The sequence below is a fragment of the Neltuma alba genome, unplaced genomic scaffold (genome assembly GCF_004799145.2).
Source record: "Neltuma alba isolate B1F8T4 unplaced genomic scaffold, ASM479914v2 tig00011615_pilon, whole genome shotgun sequence".
Lineage (NCBI taxonomy): Eukaryota > Viridiplantae > Streptophyta > Magnoliopsida > Fabales > Fabaceae > Neltuma > Neltuma alba.
This window is the reverse complement of record NW_021636266.1, coordinates 1-13,084: the sequence shown is the minus strand read 5'-3', so window position 1 is coordinate 13,084 and position 13,084 is coordinate 1. Positions and strand designations below refer to the sequence as shown.

The window sequence follows — 13,084 nt, the reverse complement described above, 5'->3', positions numbered from 1 at the left end:
CTACGTGGAATGGTTGGACCTTGCAAAACAGGCCGAGAGAGAGTCCCGCCGCCAGTCCGATTGGTGGACCCCTTTTTTTTTTATTAAGAAAAAAGGATAATGGAATTCCAAAATAAAGGAGTGTTTGGCATCCCTCAAAAGTTCTTCTAAAAAGTGTTTTTCTGTAAAATAAAATAATTTTTTTTACATATTTATTTTGTAAACTATAAAATCACTTTTAAAATCATAGTTTGGTTTCTATCCAAATACCTTCTAAAAATAAAAAAAGCTACAGGCTAGTCTGAAACCGCATTTTATGGCCAAAAACCTTTTTATACTAAATTTTCTGGGTCCCCTTATGCGATAGCCATGCATAAAGAAAGTACAAGTGCCAATAGATGGCAAGATTCCCTGATTCAATCATTGGCAGTGTTTCTTTCGGATACATGTTTATCTCCAACATCGAAAGATTACTCTTAAGACACTCATCCAATCACCTTTAATGTTACAAAACTTGCTTTATATAAAGAGATGAGGTTAAGAGAATGTTTGGGTATGATGTGCGCAATAAATATATATAAAAAAATTTATCTTCACTTTGGTAAAAACAGTATTTTTGGGTTTACTAAACATCTCTTAGAATTGGGAGTGAAAGAAATCTTTTTGATAAAATACATGAGCACGCAAGAGTGATGAGGGCGAAGCCAAAATCAGGCTTTTTTTTTTTTTGGGTGCCAACATCAGCTATTACTTATTAGAGCGTTGATTGTAAATTTTGTAACTCAGAATAATAGATACTAGGTGGAAGCGGGAAGATGATTGTGTTATTGGACCTAGAAACGATAATTTTATATTTTTTGGTAAAATATTTATATTTTTTAACCAAAATTACTTATTTGTCATATTTGGAATTGCTTTGTTTTATTACCTTATAAGTTTGTTATTTGGCGAAAAAATATGTCTGTTATAATAATTTTTTAGAAAAATCCTTTGAATGAAATAATTTTTATTTTTCAGTAAAAAAAATATAATTTTTCGGTTTTTCTGGTATTTGAAGTTTTTCTGAAGACGTGTCGAAATATGTTCGGTTCGGTCTATCGAACGGCTGACATTCCCTTTATTCGGGTGCACTTTGAGACGCCTGCTTCAGGTGATCTGAATCCGAGAATCAAAAATGTCTCCGCTTCAGTTCGGAGTCCATTGAGAAGAGATAGTCATCAGAAATCAGAATGGTGCGTGCAGCGAAGAAGAGGGAAGCAGGTGGGGAGCCAAATCCGGAAGCGATAAAGCGCAAGAGGCTCAAAGGGTTGGCCCTTTCTAAGAGCATACTCTCTGAGACGCCCGCGAAGAGCCATGTTCATCTCGAGCCTTCTAAGACAGTAGTTAAGCATCACGGTTCAGACATTCTCAGAAAATCTCAGAGAAAGAACAGGTACTTATTCTCCTTTCCGGGCCTCATTGCCCCCACTGGCGGTGGAAAGATTGGCGAGCTTAAGGATTTGGGAACTAAAAACCCCATTCTCTACCTCGACTTCCCTCAGGTTCTTCATTTCTTTGTTTGACTCACTCTTGAGGTTTTGATTTACATATGTGCTATGTTGTGGATCCTAAGTGATCATAGTATATTAGTAATTAGTCAACAGGAAAAGAATATAGTTGCATGTGAATTGACTGACGCATTTCAGGAGTTTCTGCTGGCGTAATTTCGTTAACCTTCTATTCACATTACTATTTGTGATTGCAAATTTCCATTGTCGATATATTCCCAGATCCGTGGTCTCTTTTGTTCATTTTGTTTTTTTGGTGTGTACTCGTATTGGCACAAGCTTCACTTTCATAGAAATCATTTTAAAAGAAAAACAAGAAATCCTATGCAATAGAACTGTGAAAGTGAAGCTTGTGCCAATATGAGTACACCCTTCTAAGCGTTGAAGCAGTTATACTTTTAAGAAAGAGGTCATTTTAAGTTCAATTGCTTACTTGCTTTTACTTAGTTTGGAGCATTTTTCAAACTTGTGAACCCTAGGAAGTTATGAAGTTTTCATGGGCTACGGTGGATTCTAGCAATATGCATTTTCATGTTATAATCTATTTCTGCCTTTTCCTTTTCAGGGCCAAATGAAGTTATTTGGGACTATCGTATATCCAAAGAACAGATACCTGACTTTGCAGTTCTCCCGAGGCGGAAAGAATGCAATGTGCGAGGATTATTTTGACAATATGGTTGGTTCTCCCCACCCTCAACATACTTCGGATTGATGTGTCACTTGTAAGGGAACTAGTCAGTCAGACAATAGTTGAAAAGAGAATAGAATGATCGGAAAATAGAGAACAGGCAGAGAGACTTGGAAATCAGATTCCATCAATACACATAACGTTCAACAATGGTTTTTGTATGGCTATACCAGAGTTAGTTAGAATTTCAAATAACTCAATCCCTTAGCTGTTATGATGCTATCACTACTATTAACCGACTTAACTACTTCTACATTTATAGTTCATAGCATGCCTAACAAAACTTCCACCTGTAGAGCCCTTGACTTCAAGAGTGGCTTTTGTATTAGAAAAATCAGGTGTTCGTTGAAAATCATAAAGCTGGACCTGAATTGCAGCTAAAAACCCTATCAATTTTAGCCATTGTATTTAAAAGACCTTGTCACTTCCATCTAAAGGGATAACTGAAGCATCTGCACTAAATTTTGTGAGTGGAGTTGACTAAAGGCCTCCTGTTATTTTGAGAATCTATGAAGTAGTTTGCCAACAAAGATTCTTGAAATTTCTTTTTCTTTCTTTTAAAGTTTTGTGATTCAATTGTAATTTTGATGCCTGTGCTCATGATAGGCTTCGAACCTATGTTTTATTTAACTTCTCTCCCCTGTATTGTATTCCTGTTTAGTTGTAGCAACAGTAAGCATTCTTTCCTTTTACTCTTTTTGACTTTGTTGGTCAGGGACTAAGAATTACATGCGTCTCTTTTTACTTCTTCAATTCCAAATTTGTATCTTCTACAATTGGGAATTCAGTCGGTTATAATTACATGCATTATTGACAACATCTTGAATATACAAGATTGTATTTTCGGATGCATGGTGGATTGGGACAAAAGATGAGAACCCAGAAGAAGCCAGACTTGAATTTCCTAAGGAATTCTATGAGGTCAGTGCATTTTAAAACATTAGTTCTTACTTGCAAGTTTTACTTTTCTAGTTCGGCATAGTGAGAGAGTGAAGTATCTTGTGATTTAACTTTACGTTTCAGGGACAACCAGCTGAATATGACTTTAAAGGTGGTGCAGGTGCTGCGTCTGCAGTTAATCAAGGTGTCCCCAAAAATAGGATGCAATGTGCTGAGAAACAATCACCAAAGACCCCCCCTGAGGATGATTTTTCCGACAGTGAAAACAATAAAAAAGACACAGAGGAGGTTGTTCCAGTTCGACGCTCAGAAAGAACCCCAAGAAAATCATATAAGTATTAGCCTCCTTTCCTGCATAAGATCACTTTGTAACTGTTGCCTTCCTGCCCTGAAGTTGTGACAACTGAAGAAATAATTATTTCCTAAGGAACTAAGAATTTCACTCAGAATTATGCTTGCTTATATTTAAGTATTGAGCTAAGAAGCACTTAAATAAGTATGCTTATTGAGTATAACAAGATACAGGATGTCCAATTTCTAATCTTTGAAGATGAGTATGGGATGTGTGTGTTTTCAATAAATTAACACATGACTGAAATTCAAAGTGGATAAAATTGCCTGGTTGCAGTTAAATTTTACGCCACCTTTGATTTAAACTTCAAAGCCCCGTCATTTAACTTTTATTATTGGTTTAGATTTGCAGATGCTTCTAGTGATGAATCTCCTGAAAGCAGCCCAGATCTCTCTGATCACGAGGAAAAAGTAAGTTATCACTGCTGCCAGTGGTCATAATATCATAAATATATCATTGGTTCCCTTGGAGTTTGATATTATTGATACCTGATCGACCTAGAATTTTAGAACTTCATTGCACAGTATGTATCTTATGTGCACCTGTATGTGATGTCCTTTAAGTCATTGATGCAGAAAGAAAGTCCATACATGGTGGTTGGTGATGCTAATGAGGATGCTGCAGAAGAAATTCAGCTCCCTGAGGAAAATAGAAAGTGTGCTTCAGGATCTATATCTAAAAAGGTCTCTCAAGTTTCTTCCACATCTGCAACTCAGGAAGTTTCAAGCAGTAATCATGGTTCACTTGTCCAAGCTACTTTATCCACATTATTCAAAAAGGTGGAAGAAAAGGTGAGATTTCACTTTAAATTTTGGCATGGGAATAAAATGTAGAGAAGTGTTGAGGACAAAATTTACGATACTCCAACTCCCCTTGTATGTTATATGTTAGTGCAACTTCTATTTTGCTTGTCAATCTTAGGTTAGTCTTTAAGTACACAAAGAATTTCGACTCTCCGGTTTCAATATTCTCTTGGATGATTTAAGCATACATTTTCTCATTATTGCATGGCTTTTGGTGGGATATGGGAGGACCAAAAATTATGAACTGTCATAGACGAGATAGTTTTACTTCTGATCCATCTAAAAGTCATGCGTGCAATATCAACTTGAGTCTTTGTATGGGTATATAGCTAAGTATTCCTTTATGGGATACTGTGATAATAGAACAGTGCCATGCATTCTGCATTTGTTCCATGATCTGCATTTAATTCGTAAGACAATCACAGGTGATATCTCTTTAGTCGTAACAGTATCTTCTTTAGCCCTAAAATTTCTAACGGGGAGTTCTACTTTGTCTAATTATGGGGTCAGTTTTGGGTAATCATTTAACAATGGAGAACATGTTTGCCGTGGTTTGTAAATCATTGGATTGTTCTGTGTTTATTGTGTGTGTAAAAGAAACACTGATTAAAAACAGGGATATCTACAAATATTGTGTACCAGGTAGGCTTGGAAAATGGATCAATCTTTTGAACTGGATAACTAAAATGTAGAGCTTTAAAGAGATATATGAAAAGAAAACAAGGGACTATTGTTCTGTGTCTCAGTCTGGGATATTGTAAACCTCCCTATATAGCTTAATTGTGCAAAATCATAATCTTCAAATTATGCTATAATTTGTTTATTTCTTTTATTGGACCTTTCAAACAGGAGATAATTAGATCATGAATGTTCCTCTTCTGTCAGTCTGAAAACCTTAGTGCTTCGTTCAGGATATCTTGCTTTCTAGTGACATAAAATTTAATCTACCGCTCAGTACCTCTAGACGTTGGTCAGATTGATTGATTCTTTAAACTCTTCCATTTTCAGAAGGCTCCAAGAACCCCAAAGAAACTTTCATCATCAAAAGGTAGTTAGTTTATACATTTTTGGGTAGTTATATTTCGGAAATTGTGATAATTGAAGTTATTGATGTTTTCCAGATTCCACCAAAAAGTTGCAGGATGCTGGTTCAAAAAGGATCATAGATCTGGTTCTTCTTCCTCTTCTTCTTCTGTAGCTTGTTTTCTGAATCTCTTTTACTTAGTTTGGGGATAGGTTTTCCTTCAAGGCTCTAAGTGCTTCCTATTAAGGTAGAATGCAAGCTGAGGTCTTTTTGGCTTTTGTTGCAGGATGAAGGGTCCAAGAAGAGAGTGAAAAAGACAAAGGAAAAGGATGCCGGTTACCATTCTCTCCCTCTCTTCCCTCTAAATGTTTACGGGACAATTTTTTTTTTTTTTTTTAAAAAGAATCTCAGATCATTCAATATAAAATATGAAACCTGTGGCTAGTTGCACTGTTCACAAGTTGTCAGCAATGCAGCTCATTTTTCAAGCTCCGTATAATGCGTCTGCGGGTATTTGCCTGACCATATGCAGAAAGGAGAATTATTGATCATTGGCACTTGTTTGGCTAGGTTTAATGTGCATCATGCCATCAAACACTTGATAGGGATCAACAAGTGTTGAAAATTTTAGAATTCATGGATATAGGCTACTCTTGCTTATGTCAGCATTATTGAGTCACCATTAAGTGTTTAATAAACTTTTACTTTGGATATTATATTTGGAAAAAGAAACTGTAGATCCATTTAAGACTTGACATTGTACTTGATCAACGGATTGAAGTCCTGTTTTGCTGGCAGCGTCAAAGGCAGTAAAAATTTGTTTCTGATGGAACATCCAAATTCCCCGTTCCAGACAAGAAGCTACTGGTGCTTTATGTGATATGTTCATGACCTTATAATGAATATCCGTGTGAAAAATCCAAATGGTTGAGTCTAGCCTTCCAATGCCCTGTAGATCTGTTTAAGATAAAATGCTTTTATGTTTTTGATGTCTCTAAAACGTTGTGATTTTAAACTTCTTTATCATTAATAAGTAACTGCATTTATGAAGCTTTGGCGGATTTGGTTATTATGTTTTTTTTTTGTAGGTGGAAATAAGGCGGTGAAGGGTAAAAAACGGAAGGTATGTTTTTCTTTTTCTCGAAAGTCCAGAGGTTTCTTGGTATGGGTTTAGTAGTGATTTCCCATGATTGTTCTTTATTCATAGGCCATAGCATTAATTTAAGAGGAAGAATAATTTGCCAATGACTTGGTCCCTGGCACCAGTCAATCAAGAAGCTTTCCTTTGAATAAGGAATTTGCAGTAAATCTTACTGATGCTTTTCTTCACTCAAGTAATTTGACATTGTACCAATAAAATTTAGGTTGAAGATGAAGTTGATGACATTGAAGAAGTTTCAAGTGATTCAGAGGTAATTGTTCTTGTCTCATGCATTACATTCGAAGACATAAAGGCCGGCTGTGACAATTACAAGTACAAACTTATGTTTCATTAAATTCAGAAACATATTTTTGTTGAATAATCTGATGACGCATATTTGAAGGACTTGAGAATCTCATATACCTATGTTCATCTTGCTGTTACGCTAATTTGCTCTCATGGATCTTTTGCGTAGGATGTGGATGAAAGCGATGAAGATTGGACTGCTTGAGCTTATGATCTGGATTGCAGGGATGATGCCACAATTTCAAGCAAGTGAAGTGATGCTATTTTCCCTCCTAAAATTGTTGATGTGATGACTGAAGAAGGTTGACACTCTCGCGCACACAGTTCATGCAGGAGATATATCATTGTGATATGGTGAAGAAAGAATGGAAATGATTTACAGAAAAGAAATAGAGATGCATGGAAGATGAACGAAGGAGTTTTATTGTAGAGAATTAAATCTGTTAGAGCAAGTATGGGGGACGATGTTGTAGTTGACCCTTACTAAATTATTTAAGAAATTCCTTTTTAACAACCATCATGGGTTTGTGTATTTGAAGCTGTTTTATAACATCCTAGCTCTTGCGTGGCATTATTAGTCTTTTTAGAATGCTGATATATAAAACAATTTTAGAAAAAAAATAAACGGTATAAATATATTTATGTAATTAATAGTGATTCGCATTCTTGAAATACAGAGAAAAAATATTATTGCTTAAATTCGAAGATATGATAAACCTAATAAAAAATTAATTCTTTTTTCTTTTTTGGTCCATTGCCTATTCGAACTCAACTTCCTGGACAGGAGTGGAGCACCCTCGCCGGCAAGCCACAAGCCTGAAGTGCCTACTTCATTTTTCTCTAAGCATTCCTAATAAAGCTTTAAATAAGTTAATGATTTTTTTTAATCCTTTTAAAGTATCTTAGCAGATATTGGCATATATCTTTATAAAAAAAAAACTTTATTTGATGTAGGGATAAAAATTGTTGTTTTTCAGTTTAATCAAAAGGAGGCGGAGCAGTAAATTAAGAAATCCAGCTTTTTCCCCCAAAAAAAAAGGAAAAAGATAAAAACATAGTCAGCCCATAAAAAATAAATACTTGACCTATTAGCAAACAAGAGCTCGTATCTTCACTAATCTTCTCCAACTAGGAATAAAGAGAGCTAAATGCAATACCTATAACCAGATTATATATACAATGAACATCCCAACTCACCACAAGGAAGCGTGCTTTTCTGGTGTAAGATGCTAGCTAGTTTCTTTCCACTTTTACAATCACATTTTATTCAACTATAGGCTTACTTTGCACGAGTTTTAAAGCCAAAGATTTACAAGGCAGTAATAAACTAAGGGCTCTGAACAAGATATTAATTTAAAGCCAAACCTAAACCGCTACGAACCTAAGAAAGCATCAACCCTAGCATTCGTTGCCCTGGACAAGAACTTCATGCAAATAGGTGGCTTAACTCCAGCAAGAGCAAGTATTGAAGCAGGCAGAGTCCATATCCCATCCCCACATATCAAACCAGAAGCTACTGCAGGGGCAAAAGCATCTGCCTTAGCCTTGTTCATCCTCTCCCACACATACAGTATCAGACTTCCAACACACATGTCAATGGCGAAGTATGGCCCTATATAGAAAGGAATGGCCATGGCCATTGGAAGTGGTATGAACCACCCTCTCTTACCCATCAAGTCTTTAATCAAGTTTATCAGGACAGCAGAACCAAAGAAAATATAGCAGAGCAAAAGACACTCCTTTGGTAGAGATGAGACGCCTTCCACCCCCAACTTCGCCATATTTCGGTATACGATTGCATAAGGAGCAGGGTACTCACTCTTGGGGCTACCAAGGTCATCAAAAGCTTTGTAGAAAATCCAGAAAACGCATGGGGAGATCACACAGCCCATTATTGTGCCTATAATCTGGCTCACAAACATAGACCGAGGTGAAGATAATGTGAGGTAGCCAGTCTTGAAATCCTGCATCAAGTCAGAGGCTGTGGATACTATGTTCATCATCACTCCACAGGCTGCAAGGCCAGCAAGAACCCCACCATGCGAAGCTCCAGCCCAAGCCCCAATTGTGAAGATGGCTAACTTTCCATAGGTGGATGCAAGGGACCAATCGGTTAGCCCAGCTCCATAAGCATTGCAGAATGCTAAAGTTGGAGCAAGAAGGTAGATAACCAATATGTAGTACCATTTCAGTTGATGAAAGATGTGCGGGAGTGTGGCTACTGAGACAGCAGCTATTGCAACATAGCCCCCAATAGCATAATATGAGGGTATTTGATCTTTGAGGAAATGTTGTGTGCGGCGCTGATCATCATAAGAAAGTTGTGAAGTCCTCGATGAGTTTTGATCAGCAACAGGAAGTTCATTCTCCCTTTGTCTTTCTCGGACTTGGTTATACATTCCTATGAGGGTATAACTTAGCACCTTAATGAAGTTATACAAGCCATCACCCAGGATCATGGCTATGGCAACAAATACCTAATTCCAAGTGGCAAGACAAAGTCAATTAATTGGCAGGCCCTAGAAAGCATATAAATAGCAAAAGTATATGTTAGGAGTTCAGAACAGAAGGGAAGGGACAGAGTCCGAAGAGGAGAGGAGAGGAAGAGGGATGGCTCCATGATAATTTTCCTTCCTCTTTGGAAAAAAATCTCCCTTAAAAAATCTTTCAAATTTCATGAACTCAAAAATATAAAAGGAGGAGGACTTGGAAGTTGGAACAAGGGAAATGTGAAAAGAAATATTTTTCTCCTTTTTTTTTCATCCTCCTCTATAACTTACTCTAAAGTAAATATTAGCACCAAGAGTGTTTTACGATAGGAAACTAACCTTGTAACCTTGGAGGCCACTTAGGCTTGAATCAGGAAGGTCTGCAGGGTACCATTGGCCTTCTTTGCGTTCTATGAGAGGCCACATAATCCCCCAAGAAAGAATTCCTCCAAGGAGCACTGATACATTTATAATATATGGGCAAATCATTCCCACTCCAACATAAATCGTAGAGAAATCAAAATAAAACCTGCAAATAATAAAAATTTAGATTAAACGCTTTAAATTGAAAGTGATTCTTATATGAAGCATGTTTTAGTACATTATGATTATTTTTTATATCAAGTTAAATGAGTTTTTCAACAAAATAAGGAGATGAAACCAAGTGTTGGGTCTAGTAGTTGAAGCAAATATGTCATGTGTGGTTAGGTGATAAATCTTAATCATGCCAAATTTTTTGAGGCCAAGCGCAAGGGCTTTCCCTGAGAAAATCCCTCATCTTAAGGTAGGTGGCTTGCCTTTGACTGGACTAAGGAGGTGGATGCTTAATTAAGGTAACATGAAAGTTGGATAGACAACATTTAATCACAATACCACCCAAAAATAAATAAATAAATAAATAAAGTGACAACATACTTGTATTTATGTGCTTTGAGCCCCAGTGAAGGGAAGGCTTGAAATCCACAGTCATCACCAGCAGTATAGAACCACTGAAAGAAGCCCCATAAGAAACTGAGAGTAAAGAATTTTCCCAATGTTCTCACTTGTTTCCTGAGAGCAAAAAGTAATTAGTCAGGCAGTGGGGTATAAATTCTCGATGGCAGAAAAAAAAAAGGGTGTATAAATTATCATGCTATCACATTTGACAGTGCTTTACTTTGCTAATTTGGCTCCTTCAGGAGTGTGGAAGCTGTTGATAAGATGAGCAGTTGCGGTACCACTCGGATATGTCAATTTGAAGTCAATGATCATAATCTACAGCCAATGGTAGAAAAAAAAATTGAATCAAGGTTAGGGAAAGCAATATGCTGACATAGAATTACATAAATTCTAAGGATATAAAAATGGTAAAGATGATCCGCTTCACCATTACAGTATCTGTAAGGCTCCTGCGTTCTCCGAGATGAAAATTTACAGCAAAATGGGCTACCACAACTTGATTTATGTTTGATAAATTCATTTTTAATACATTAATGAATCAAATTGGATGTCATGGGACGATGCAGCCAGTAGAGGAAGCATACATGATACCTTTCTTAGAGGTACAACTGAGAAGAGGCCAAGAAAGCTGACAACAAAGAGAAATCCAATAATCCATCCTAATGATGGATTTTTGAAGTCATTCTTGTCTGAGGATAGCCTGGCTATACGTTCACTCATTCCAAAAAGGTAGCTCCCAAAACCACCTGTTGATACAAAGTCAGCAATGCAAAGGGAAAATGCAACCTTTTGAATATATTTATCACGAGAATTTTTCAATTTTAAGTTGCAAATATTTAACCAGGATTAAAAAGGTTAAATACTTCATTCCCGTGTGAGGTACATTTCAAACAAGATTGACAAAAAAGTCAATCATGCAAGAAGGAATCAGAAAATTGAACTTCTCCTTTGAAGCAAAGCAAAAGCAGAAAGCTAATTTTTTGAATAATTGTATCCCTGCCCAAAATCATTAATTACCGCAATTACTTCTGTCCATTTTTCCTTACCTTCATAAATATGTTGTTTTTAGTACTTTGATAGCGGAAATTAGTTTTTTAAAAGATTTATCAAACCATAATATTGATAAAAACTCTTACCAAATGATTTTGCCAGATGGAAATTGTTGTTTCCTCATAGTGCTTATGAAACTCCAGTTGAAAAATTCAATTCAAAATATGCAAAATTCACAAATCTACAAATGACCCCAAATCTTGATAAACTGTGCCAGCTAGTTAATTTATAACAATTAATGGTAAATAATACAGTGAATATAAGACAAGGAGAGAAAAGTTAAGTTCTCTCAAATTTGATTCCAATAGTTAGAGCATAATTTTCTGAAGTTTTCCCCTTGGCATATGTTGAAAACCAAAAATAGTCGTCCCTTTCAAGGTGTGGACCAAAATTTACAGTTGTGACCCCGTTGTTATTCCAAGGTTCTAGAAGACAGCCAACAGGGACAAATACAGTAATCCTTGACTTCGAGATAGTGAGTTGTATCTAACCCGGAAAATTTTGCCCATTTTTTCAAACATAAAATCAACTCTAAACTTTCTTCAAAAATCGTCATCATCATTTATGAAAATTCATGTCATGCCGGAATGTTGGGGATATCATTCTTCTAAGTAATCACATCAAGAGTTTTTTTTTTTTTTTAAAAAAAAAAAGAAACAACAGAGTAATCAGATCAAAAATTGAGATCATTACTACAAACTATGCTTGGCCTAGTTCAACCGTATCCCCTTAAATCAACATATAATATTAGCTTAAGATTTACCTGTGATGCTAAGAAACATGGTTTCTAGTTTAAATATAGATCAAAGCTTAGCTCCTCAAACAATGAAGGTTATTGTCACTTCCGAATAATACAATCCAAATGATAACTTTCAGACTAACTTGCCTTGTTCGATAAACGATACTAAGAAGCATAGTTTCTAAATTACGCACAGATCGAATTTCAATTCCTAAAATGGTGAATGAAATTGTCACTTCAACAGGGTACAGATCCAAACATGAACCTGATGATCAGATTTCAATTCCAAAATAGTGAAGTTGATTGCCACTTAAAAAGCGAACAAAGCGAAATCTTAAATTGAGATTCATTTCCACAGAAAAGAAGCATAGTTTCTAAATTAACCACATTTGAAACTCCAGTACTCGCAAATAACAAGGATAGAGTTAGATAAGGTACCACTAAAGGCTATGCCAGAGGAAGCGACGACACAGGTCTGAATGACAGTGTTCTCCTGTCTCGTAAATGGTTGCTTCAACATGCCAGATTTGTCCAGGAACTTAGTCCAAGTTTTGACGAAGAAGAAACCCAGAAGGCCGGCAGAGACGTTGAGGGACGGTATAATCCCAGTTGTGAGATTCAGTTTCATCACTATGAAACTGAACAGAACGCTCAGCAATAAGCTCACCACAAGGGCTCTTATGGTCAGCTGATACCTCCATGGCGGCACCTCTCGACTCAGGAACAACCTCTCCACTGAAATATCTTCTTCTTTATGCCTCAAGTCCTTCTGGTTTGGGTCCTGCACATCTTCATCTTCCCCGGCAATCCCTTTTTCCACCCTATCCCCACTTCCATTTTGAGCCATTTCGAGAGCGTGTGGAGATTGAGAATCCCAGAATTGAGGAATGGGGAGTTCGGAATCTTTAAAAGGTTGGATGTATCTTACAAGATCCTAATGAAAACAGTTAAAGTTGGCTCCTTTCTCACAAGGAGAAAGTTGGCCGACGCAATGAAGGTCGGTCCATTGGGTAATTACAAGTATTATTTTCTAGTTAGATAGAGATCGGCATCATCAAAGATAGAGGGATAATTAAGGAGATAGGGCGTTGTGAGTGACGTGAACGTGATATGGAGAGTTCTTTTGG

The 13,084-nt window shown here is 36.6% G+C and overlaps 2 protein-coding genes across 5 annotated transcripts; one reads left to right on the top strand and one right to left on the bottom strand.

Moving 5' to 3' along the window:
- The first annotated feature begins 1,162 nt into the window (after positions 1-1,162).
- On the top strand, positions 1,163-7,152 carry LOC114715843 (DNA-binding protein RHL1-like). 4 transcript variants are annotated; one of them, XM_028900743.1, is made up of 12 exons: positions 1,163-1,520; positions 2,092-2,202; positions 3,049-3,135; positions 3,238-3,449; positions 3,810-3,876; positions 4,030-4,257; positions 5,278-5,317; positions 5,391-5,440; positions 5,580-5,628; positions 6,382-6,416; positions 6,658-6,705; positions 6,910-7,152. In XM_028900743.1, exons 1-12 carry the CDS (start codon positions 1,209-1,211, stop codon positions 6,943-6,945), a joined length of 1,275 nt encoding a protein of 424 aa, XP_028756576.1. In that variant the 5' UTR covers positions 1,163-1,208; the 3' UTR covers positions 6,946-7,152. The 4 variants fall into 4 exon arrangements, with proteins under 4 accessions (XP_028756576.1, XP_028756579.1, XP_028756578.1 ...); XM_028900744.1 differs by having other exon boundaries at positions 1,164-1,520; positions 4,042-4,257; XM_028900746.1 differs by lacking the exons at positions 6,382-6,416; positions 6,658-6,705; positions 6,910-7,152 and having other exon boundaries at positions 3,275-3,449; positions 4,042-4,257; positions 5,580-5,602.
- A 698-nt stretch (positions 7,153-7,850) lies between these two features.
- Positions 7,851-12,949, bottom strand: LOC114715841 (probable metal-nicotianamine transporter YSL5). Its single transcript, XM_028900740.1, has 6 exons — positions 12,396-12,949; positions 10,760-10,914; positions 10,386-10,483; positions 10,145-10,279; positions 9,569-9,758; positions 7,851-9,217 (listed from the first exon to the last, which is right to left on the bottom strand). The coding sequence occupies exons 1-6, from the start codon at positions 12,802-12,804 to the stop codon at positions 8,114-8,116; spliced, it is 2,091 nt and encodes a 696-aa protein (XP_028756573.1). The 5' UTR covers positions 12,805-12,949; the 3' UTR covers positions 7,851-8,113.
- Positions 12,950-13,084: the final 135 nt, after the last annotated feature.